The 11,522-nt window shown below is 43.2% G+C and overlaps 1 protein-coding gene across 2 annotated transcripts; it reads left to right on the top strand.

Annotated features, from left to right (window-relative positions):
- The first annotated feature begins 7,617 nt into the window (after positions 1-7,617).
- Positions 7,618-10,389, top strand: LOC123048341 (uncharacterized). Of its 2 annotated transcripts, none has more exons than XR_006423272.1 (2): positions 7,618-9,776; positions 9,886-10,389. XR_006423272.1 is itself a non-coding variant. In XM_044471464.1 (2 exons), the coding sequence occupies exon 2, from the start codon at positions 9,891-9,893 to the stop codon at positions 10,152-10,154; it is 264 nt and encodes an 87-aa protein (XP_044327399.1). In that variant the 5' UTR covers positions 7,618-9,776; positions 9,877-9,890; the 3' UTR covers positions 10,155-10,389. The 2 variants fall into 2 exon arrangements, 1 of the variants encoding a protein (XP_044327399.1); XM_044471464.1 differs by having other exon boundaries at positions 9,877-10,389.
- The last annotated feature ends 1,133 nt before the right edge of the window (positions 10,390-11,522 follow it).

The raw sequence follows: 11,522 nt of genomic DNA on the forward strand, positions 1-11,522 counted from the left end.
ATACCACATGTGTCATGTGGTAAAATATATAGATTATTTGCAAGAGTTATAGAGAAAACAATATGGAAGGTTACATCACCCTTGCAGTATGCAGCCCCACGAGGAGAACCCAACCATGCCACTGAAGGCAATCTTATTATCCATCTTACTAGTTCACTACGCTAGAAACAAGTGTGGCTTAGATCATCTACAGCCGGGCGCCCCAAATCCTCCCTATATGCCCAAGCCGATGACCAGGTGACATGCCGGTCAAAAATCACATATTATCCTCTTAGGTTCCTCCGGGCCTAAATGGCTGAGTTTTCCTGGACCCCTCATATCCAGCCAAATCTAGGGAGGATATTGGCAATGCCCGGGCGCGCCCGGCCCGTCCTCCATGTCAGCCCGGTGCATCCTCCATGTCAGCTCGGCGCACTATGGCTGGCACTGCCCCTACTCCTATCCCCACAGATATCCGATGAGAAAATCCTATTCAAACTCAGTCACACTCAACCTCACAGCTCCTTCTTCATCGCACCCACTTCCTCTCTCTCCCCCAAATTGATCGCCGCTCGCCATGGCCGATAGCGACTCCGATGGCATGGACTAGGAGAAGCTCACAGAAGAGTCTGATAGCTTGTTGGCGCCCGACGAGGAAGAGCCGGTGCTTCACATTGGCCTATATCGGTCGCGGCTGGACTGGGGAGGTAGCTCCTCTTCCCCTGCCACGCGATAGCTGGCACCGCCCGCAGCTGCTCCTCCGCGGCGCCGCAAGGTACTCGTGCCGGCTGAAGTACAGTCAGCATCGGTGGGGCACACATATCGGCTCCGGGAGGAGCAAACCCGAACCGCCCCGCCCATGGCGGGCATCATCATCTCATTCTCTCCTCCTCTTCCTCCGCTTTGGACAGCGACGATAAGGACGAGAACACATCCGGAGCTACCGACGCATACGCCAAGGATAGCTGCCGAGACCTCTACGGGAAGTGTCGGCGAGGAAGTTGTGAAACTCCAGGGCCCCAATCTCTTAGAGCATCTCCAGTCGTGCCCCCAACAGGCCCCCAGGTCATCTTTTTAGCGCCCGCACCCAAAAAAGGCCCAGTTATGCCCCCAGAAGCCCGTTTTTCGCCGGTTTGGGCCGAAACTGGCGCCGGCGGACCCAGGCCAAACCCGGTGCGTTGGGGGCGCCTGGGAGCGCCGGGGAAACCGATTTTGGTGCGAACGGGAATGGGCCCGCCGAGTCAGCGACACGCCGCTTCGTCGTCCTCATCGCCTCGGTTCCCGCGGGAATCAATGCCAAGAATGCCGCGCTGCCGCGCCGGTCAGCCTCCATTGATGCCTCATGGGCGGCGTAGTGAAGGCGCCGCGACGCGCGTCCCGCCTGCTCCCGCCACGCGTTACCTGGCATGCAGGTTCTCACCGCCCCCCCTTCGGCTATAAAAGCCGACTTCCCCGTCGGTGAACGTCACAGCCGCCACAACTCGCCTTCTCTCTCGCATCGTCTCACCACAGAAGCAACTCTCCCCCCTCTTCCCCCGCCGACGAGCAATGGCTGAGCGGTACCCCGGCGACATCGCGGCGCTGAACGGCTTCGGCCGACGCCATCTCCACGAGGACAAGGCGCGCCTCCTCTACGAGGCCGACTATCCTGCCGGCGCCCCCAGACATGCGGGTGCCGGGCTCGTGGAAGTTGAGCGCCAGCGGCGTCCCAGTACCCCCGGTACCAACCGGGGTTGAACGGCGGGCCGAGAGTGCCCGCATCCGTTCGTCGCTGTCGGAGGCGCAGCGGAACGAGCCGAGGTACGCCGCCAACAGCCACACGTTGTGCACGATGTACTTCGAGCGCTGCCGCGAAGACCAGATCGCCTCCGCCAACGACATCATACCCCGCGGCCGCCTCAACGCCGACGGGCGGCGCCAATGGTGGGGCGTGCCCGGCCGCATCCTCGAGGCCGTCCTCGACCACATCGAGACTGGCAACACGCCGCGCTCTCGAGTACCCGGCGCGCCCGTCCTTCTCTCGCCGCCGTGGCAGCTTCTGGACACCGCGGCGAATGGAGGCGGTGACCTCCTCATCGTCGGGCTCCGGCTCGCTCTCCTCCGGATCGCCGGCGCTCTGCCCCGTCAAGCCGGACCCGCAGGAGACGCCGCTTGGGCGCCGCACCCGCAGCGGCGCCCTTGTCATCAACGAGGGCGTCCGCCCCTCCCCGTGTTCCCTCCGCCTAGTCCGGCCGAAGACCGAGCCGGGGTTGCTCCCCGTCAAGGAGGAGTATGCAGAGATGGCCGCCGATGACGAGACCGCCCACAAGTGGGCGAAGGCGGACTACGTCCGCGAGCAGGAGGCGCGCCAGCGCCGGGCTTATGAGGAGATCAAGGCCCGGCGCCGCGAACGCGAGGAGGGAGCGACGAGGAGGACGCACCCGGGCCGTCCAAGCCCCCGCACATCGGCGACCCTGGTCAAGGATGCAGCAGGGACGTCGTCGGCGACTACGCCCAGTTCTACAGGCTCCTCGGCATGTAGAAGGCGGACAACGGCCGCGCCGTAGTATGGCTAGGCGTAGTTTGTTTTCTGTTTTTTTAACAAATTTGAATGAAAAATCGCCGAGTTTTTGCAGAATTCGAATCAAAACGCCGAGTTTGCGCCGAGTTGGGGGTGACCTTGGGGCGACGACTGGAAACGCAATCGCCCCCACGCTGAAAGTAAGCGCCGATTCGGCCACAGACGGTGCTTTTTCGGCGTCCGGGGGGCCGAACGGCTGAAGATGCTCTTAGTATTAGTATTGTCTTAGTAGTTAAGTGGTGACCTTTTGGATGGGACTGTTTTAAGTTTCTCTTTTATAATATATGCAGGATTCCTATGTTTGTACGTTGACTTACGTAGAATTGTCATTTGCAAGGTTTTGTATGGATTTGAGATAGGACATCTCAGGGATGTGGATGTGGAGCGGGAGAAATGAGGTTTGCCCGTCATCTCCAGCGGATGCGTCGGGACGCATCCACGGACGTATAGGAGCCGAAATTAGATGACCGCAGCTGTAGATTCTGTAAGGAACACGAGTAGGACGGATGTGCAATCTTAACTTTTCTTTTCTGATGGATTTATTAGCGGTAAATTGTGCTTGACTGTGCTGACCTTCTAGTATGCCATAAAAGGGTTATGCTGCCATAACAAAACAAAAAAGTTCATTAGAAGAACACTTGCATCCGTAGTTCACGTCAGACTGTACTGACAGCTTCATAGACGCATCAGGCGTTCGTTGACATGTACAATTATCCTGATTATAAGCAACATATCAACAACAAGATATAGAGACTTCAATGTATTTTTTTTTGAAACTGGGACTTCAATATTTATAGTTCTGAAAGCATATGAAAGCATATATCGGAGTGAGCAAAGCAGAAAAGTTCATTTTTTTGGTTTGAGGCAAGAAAAGTTCACAAAGGCACAAGCCCAGAGCAAACAAATCCGACAATGCTTCTGGCCCACAGCTGTAAGCCTGATTCGGGAAACACTATTTGCGTCTTCTCAAAAAAAAAGAGAAATACTATTTACGGTTTAAGGCACCAAATCAGGGAAATCCTATGTCCCCCGTGGGCGGCGAATAGAGGGGGCAACCCTGTCTCGGTAGCGCGATATGTGCTCGTTTTTTTGGGTTGTTTTTCTCTACATTTTCTGTCTGCTTTTTGCTTTTGTCCGTTCACTACAAGTTTTTTTTATGTTTTTTTTTACTTTTTGTGATATTTTGTGTCAGTTCTCTGTTTTGGGTTTCTCCTTCAAAAAATATTCTTATCCCTTTTTAGATTTGGTTTTTCTTCTTTTTGCACATTTCTTTTTTCATAGTTTTTGTAATATAACATGAATATTTTCCAAATGCATGGTGAAAATTTTATAATACACACTGAACATTATTTAGTATATGATGTACATTTTTAAAATAAACAGCAAACATGTTTTTTTATATTTATTGAACATTTCTGTAATATAAATTGAATATTTGTCTTATATACGATGATTTTTTTTAATTTTAATATTTATATTGATATTTTTTCATATATGATGAACATTTTTCAACATACACAGAACATTTTTATATAGAATACACTTTTATATTTAAAAATTATGATTTTTGTTAAAACATAGTTGCAATATATTTTTGGGTTGGAAACTGAATAGAAAACAAAAGAGAAGTAAAACACAGAAAAACCGCCAACGACAGAATAGGCCGGCTCATTTTCTCTGGCGGACGAGCATCAAATCTATATCTATACCTAATATTAAAGGATGGTGCGTTTCTCCAATTTAGTATACGATGTACATTTTTCAAATACACACCAAATATATTTTTGATATATAATGACCAATTCTGTGATGTAAATTGAATATTCTTCTAATATATGCTGATTTTTTTTGTAATTTTCATATATACATTGATATTTGTTAATATATGATGAACATTCTATTAATATACATAGACCATTTTTATATATACTAAACTTCTTTAAAATAGTATTTGGTTTGAAAACGGGACTAAAAACAGAAGAGAAGAAAAACAAAGAAAAAAGGGTCTTGGGCAGAATAGGCCGGCCCATTTTCTCTCGCTTCAGGCGGAGCCTCCTCTTTTTGATGGACGAGAATGCAATAGGATTATATAGGAACAATCACCAAATAAGGTAAACAAAACCAAATAAGGTAACGATCTTCACTTCTGATTATTGGGCCGGCCCTAGCAGCAGGTACGTTTGTTTTGTGTCTCTGCTTCACTCATTCGTTTTTAACTTCTTTTTTTATTTAAAAATATATTATATGGACAACACTTGTTTCAAAACTTAATTATCTTGATCAAAAAATAATTATCCATGTAGTTGAAAATGTTAATACATTGTAAAAAATATTTACACAACTTTTAGACAATGTTGATAATATTAAATAATGCCATGCATTTAAATAAATGTTAGTGACATAAAAAAACTTATACAATGTAAATAAAATGTTCGTGTAATTCAGCAAAAATATATATACCATACCAAAACTGTACATGATATTTTGACAAATGTTCACACGCTTCAAAAAATATGTATTTAACAATATTTTAGAAATAATATACAATGGGATAATGTCCGTATAGTCTTAAAAAAATTATGCTTCATTCAAAAAATGTATATTGTTTATTTCAAAAAAAGTTCCATACATATGCAAAAGAATATTCAAACCATTTACCTCAGAAATGTCCGTCATATATTTGAAAAATGTACAATGTGTAACAAACAATTAATATACCGTATGTACATGAAAAATATACATAGTGTATTGGAAAATTAGACATTTATACTGACGTTTTAAGAAATTATTTATACAATGTAGTTCATGGAGTTTAAAAAACTACTCTCTCCATCTCATAATATAAGAGCGCTTTTGACAGTAGTGTAGTGTCAAAAATGCTCTTATATTATGGGATAGGGGGAGTATTTCGTGTCATTCCAAAATGTTCAACATCTATTTGAAAAATGTTTAACATTTATTCAGAAAAGTGTTAAAAACATATATTTGAAAAATGTTCATCGCGTACAAAACTAATGTTCCTGATCTATACGAAAAATATACAACGTGTATGGAAATCAATTAGATATGTATTGAGTGAGAAATTAAAAAAATGTTTATATACTCCAAAAATAAGCTCGCATAATATTTTTAAAGATGTTTTGTATCATTCAAAAAATATTGAACATGCATTTGAAAAATATTTAATACGTATTCCAGAAAATGTTCAAAATATGTATCTAAAAAATGTTCATCATTTATTTGAAACATGTTAAAGTGTATCTAAAATGTTCTGAATTTATAAAATATTATAAAATTTCTTGACGAAATTAGACATGTGTAAAGAAAAGACCAAGAATATAACGGAGGTCACTTTCTTTGCCTCCTCCATGCCCATGGGAACATAGTACGTCGGCTTGATGTCATTGTCGTTTGGAATGGGGGTTGGTAGCTGCATTGGATGCAAAGTGGCCGGCTCCATGGAAGTCGCCGGCTGCATGGGATGCGAGGTCGGCCGATTCCATGGGATGGGAATTTACATCCTTACCGTTTTCATTGTCCATGTGAGCAAATGAAGAGAGACGGCTGGATCTGTTCACACGAACGAAGGAATAAAAGGATGGAATAAGATTCTTTCCCCTAAAGCTAAGGGCCTGCAGGATATGCACTACATCTATTGTTTTTCCTAACTAAACTACACGCTTGCACAACACCAAGAGGATGGGACCGTGCCATCTCCTTTTTTTAGGGAGGTGATGTGCATGGGCTGTAGCTAGTGGAAGAGTAAAATTGTCGACTAATGGTGTACACCATATAATAGGAAAACTTTCTCAAAAAACTATACAGCTTATATGAGTAAACGGAGGGAGTGGAATATAAAAATCAAAGATAATCATTGAAAAAGGTCAGGAAACTCAGAAAAATAGAAAAAAAAACCTATATAAGCTTCTAAAACCAGTAAAACAACCTGTCATAGAAGCTTTCCAAAACCGCTTCCAGGAACCATATTTGGCCTGCTGAACTAGCAATCGCCAGAGGTGAAACTGATCGTTATGTCGGTACGGGTGATGCATAGCCTTGGCGACCCAATAAAGGGTTACCATAAGCAGCACACACTGCAAAAGTAAAAAAGGGACAGCCCATAAAGATGACAAGTTCCCTCGGTTTATTCCAGCCAGTTCTCCCCTGTTTTTCTTTTATTTTTTAATTCTTTCACTCATTTTCTCCGTTTTAATTTTTACTCTTTCTCTATTTTGATTTCATTTTCAAAAACATTGTTATCTATAAAAATCATGAACATTTTTAAACTTATGGATTGTTTTTCAAATTAGTGTTTTTCAAATTCATGGATTGTTTTTCAAATTTTAATATTTTTAAATTCATGAATTTTTTTTCAAATCCACAAACATTTTTTGATTTTAGCAATTGTCGATCGGCAGTTCATCAGTGGTCGATCACCAGGGAGGCATGACAGGCATCTATGATTCAGAAACCCGGGCGCCTGCTGTCTACAATTAGATCTAGGTCAGGAGGTATATTTTGTACTAAAACATATAAAAAATTTAAAGAAAAGAGAAAAGGGGGCTAGACCAGGTTATCACAACTCATGCTTTAAAGATTACGACCTAACTGAAATAACCTTTGACAGCTATGTTCTTTCTCATAGTCAACTTTAGCCGAACTTATTTACCTACCATGCTCCCTGCAATAAAGAAGAAAAAATATAACATGTCATATGTCATACTGAATGATAGCTGAAAAATTGAGATAAAATAATGCCCTTCTCCACTAAATTACAGCTATCCAGTAGTGAGGCATCCTTGCATATTTTCACACTTATCTCTCTCTGGAGCATTATTCCACAATATTAAAATGTTTTGCACCGAGAAAGTTACTGAGTTGGACAGAAAATGCCCTTGCCCCACCAGAAATTGCCTCACCTAGGTGGAGAGCCCACAATATAGTAAAGAGGCACGGCCAATTGTCAAATGGAAATCAACATAGAGAAACTCCATGTGGTTCAGAAAGCTCTATTAACCTATCTCTCTGCCTATAAATAACGTATCACCAGATCTCGTGTCTCGACCCAAAATCATTATAGGAAAACCAGCAAGCCATAACACTTCTATGGTTCCCCGTCCAGCTGCACGATGAAGCTTCTTCCTCTGTTTGTCCTTGCCATGGTAATGGTTAATGCTTGCGCCGTGTCTTCTCGCACCGCGCCGAGGGACCATGTACTAGATGGAGTAGTGAAGATGGCAGCGACGGGAGAGGGGACGGCGATCGACAATCACCATGCGATACCAAGGACAGAGTATAGCAGCTGGAGCAGCCCTGGAAACATGCCCGGAAGTGGCCATGACATTGCTAGCGAAGAAGCCAAACCATAAGCAGCCTGATATATGCATGCCTTTGTACGTAGCAGACTTTGCATGCTAGGGTACGTATACATACTCTTTTGAGTCATATATATAGTAGTAGTTCCATGTCGTGGGTTCCTCGTTGTGCTACCTATATGTAAATTAAGGGTGAGCCGGATCACGTCTATATATTTACAGATGTTCTGTTTATATTGAATAAAGCAACATTTCTCTATATTCATTGATAGTTTACAGTATGAGTTCTTGAGTACTACCAAGCTGATGAATCAGTCCGAAATATTAGCTTTATTTATACTAGAAGAACCATAAGAATATCAGCGAGGTACACAGTGAATCCTTTGTTATATGAATAAAAAATAAACCATTTACTTGAAGTTGATATTGCTATGGATTCATAAGATTGATGTTGAAGGAACAATATAATTTTGCTAATATATGGTCTAATAAATAACCGGGAAACCATGAAACAATCAAGTGTTGATTTGAGAAAATAAAAGAAATATACAACCATAACTATATGTAGACATGAAGGGAAACATGCATGTGCATACCGCATGCAATTGTTAACGAGAGTCTCGCCTGTTGTCTACTGGCATGATACAATTGCACACTAGTTAAGATCTTTAATTGTTGAAATAAAGTTTTCAGCGAATATTTCACTTTGATGAAAACCGTCCTCTCTCCTCAAAGGGCATGCATTCTTTATGTAAGCTGAAACCACACCAATTTGTTTATCTAAGCTAAAACCAAACCAATTTGTTTATATAACTTTCATATGATACAATTTGATTGACAACAACTTCACTGAAAGCACTTTACATAAATCACTTGATAAAGTGCAATATCTCAATCAGAGAATATATAAATTTCATATGATACAATTTCATTGAAACAACTTACATAAATAGCTTCATAAAGGATCAAAATGGGTTTCAAGTCATTAGTGTATATATAGGTGCCCACCCTGTGGGATATTGGATTAAAGAGATGTTGTCCTTTGGTTCAGTATTTTCGCAAAATGCTAACTATTATTCTTGTAACTGTACTTATTCAATAATAGAAAGCCTTGACAAAATTACTGAGATTTATCTGCAGCTACAAGGTCGCTATCTTATCTGATATATTCTGCTCAGCATTTATTCTGGACCCTCTAGTCTGCAAGAAGAACTTTCATGTGCAGCGGCTGAGATGAGATCCCAGAGCCAAATGCCCAAGGGTCACGAGTGGTACTAATACTGTTGATAAACATGCAGTTAAATGAAGAAACCAAGTGTGTTTAAGAGCTCAATGACTCCACTAATATCTGTCCTTCTACCTATGTGCTTACATAGATAGATGATGACACTTTTAGTGCCCGACTGAAGCGGTTGGGTTAAAATTTAGGCAGGGTTATTCTCCACCTAAATAAAATATGAAGTCGTCGTTGCGTCGTCGTAATAAAAGCATAAACCACTATCTTAGTGGGAAATACTATTGGTAGTGTTTGATGATTTACGCATAATTTACGATTACATTGACAGTGATTGTGTCAAGTAATCACCATAATCTTCAGAATTGGCGATATTTGCAAATAATTTATGTCACTGGCCATAGTAATGGGTGGGCTCTGATTTGGCTGCCATTTTTACTACAGGATTCTACTGGTCCCAAAGGCATGGCATGAGTACCTTTTACATCCACATGATGTTTTTCTAATTCTAGTGGATCATTCAATAACCTTTTAGTTGTTAGGTTTCCTGCAAATATGAATTGTGCACTAGTTTTTTCTGACTATATAAACCGTTCCTGACCTGACGTGACCAAACCATAGCCTTCAAGAAACAGCACGTATAATACTATCCAAACTTCAATCGAATCTCAAGGTGGAGATTTCCCAGGTATGACTCTTTGTTCAGGCTAGTTTCTTCTTGGTCATGATCATCTTTTAATCTTTGACCATTAACTTCATGAAATTCCTATGCATGTGCCTCTGTCAAGTTAATTCAGACACCATGAAAGAGCAACTGAAAGCAAGCAGGATTAAGATCTTGGCTGCCTTGCTGGTCTTCGCCATGGTTACTCAAGGCTTGGCGATTCGGGTCAAGGGGACGGTGAGGAATGACATCACCGACGAGGCTGTCAGCGCAAAAACCACCCTCGGTGCAGGCAGCAGCACAACCGTTGACAACCACCATGCAATCCCACGGGACCAGTATAGTAGCCATGGAGGAGAGGACGGATCAGGTGGCAGTGGTGGTGATACTACAAAGAACTAGTGCCATTCTCTGAGACTGTTCTGTTCGCCCAAGATATATATTCTGATCTCTAATGTTATATTGTATAGATGCCAGCAGCGCTAATATTATTACTATTCATGCCTACATGAAAATAAGCTGCTTAAGGGAAGAGTAATGTCGAAGATAATATGCTTGTTATTTACATCCTCACTGAAGGAAAAAGCTATGTTTTGTTGGAAAAATAAAGAAGAAGCTATATATGTAATAGATGTGATATTCTCGCGCATGTGTGTAAGGAAACGTTCATGATTAACACGGCAGTCATCAATAAAATTCATGCATGCAATCTGTTGTTCAGGAAAGAACCAAATTAACTACATACTTATGGTTGAGTACCGATTAATCATGGTCTTATGCTTCAATTTCTATGTTACAAGAAAAATTGTCCTACATGTACTAAGGGCAACTCTAATCGATGCGTAAAACTTAATACCGGAAACTCCACCCCCAAAACTGAAATCCAGAAAACATTCTGGGTATTGTCGGAGGAAGATGAGGAAATGACGATGAAGTTGCGAGCCTCCTCATTACAAAAAAGGGTTTTCCCTCACTTTATATTATAAAGTAACCATTACCGATCACAAAACATCTGCTGGGTGAATAGCACATCAAGCCCAGAAGAAAAGAGAAAGAGAAGAGAAACTAATGCCAATGACGGCAGCTCGACGAAACGTGGATGACCCGCCACTGATGTGCTCTCCAGAGTCGTCCCACTACACTCCTAGACTCCGTATCGCCGCGTACCAATCAGCACCTCCAAGAAGGAATGCAACAACGACGACACTGCTGCCTAAACATGTCCTAGGGTTTCCCCCGGTGTCGTAGTTCTAAGACTGACAGTAGAATGGGGGGTAGGTATGAGGAGGCAAGATTTACGAGTTCATGCCTTTCACGGTAGAAGTAATAGCCCTACGTCTCGGTGCCCGGAGGCGGTCGACTGGATTATATGTGTGTGGAGTTACAGGGGGTGCGAACCCTTGTCCCTGAGGAGGGGGGTTGGCTTATATAGAGTTCGCCAGACCCCTCCCGCCCTCAGTTACACAGGGTTTAAGGTACATAAAGATGGGGCGTTTCCGGTAATGCCAGTAATAAAGATACATAAACTTCAGTCGCAGGGTCGCTGCTATTGCACTCGGATGCGGTCTCGACGGAGCCTGTCGACAGGTCGAACAGGCCGTAGAGAGTTTCGTCGGGCTCGATTGTCGCGACTTGCGGGGTGGTCGACTGACGAGCCACCGCGTGTTTCACCCACCGCTGAAGCCGCTACCGACCGGATCGATTGCATCGGGGAACAGCGGGGAGCGAGGACACCACGGGAGCCGACTGATACTGGGTCGACGACAGTCG

The sequence above is a fragment of the Triticum aestivum genome, chromosome 2D (genome assembly GCF_018294505.1).
Source record: "Triticum aestivum cultivar Chinese Spring chromosome 2D, IWGSC CS RefSeq v2.1, whole genome shotgun sequence".
NCBI classification, from domain to species: domain Eukaryota; kingdom Viridiplantae; phylum Streptophyta; class Magnoliopsida; order Poales; family Poaceae; genus Triticum; species Triticum aestivum.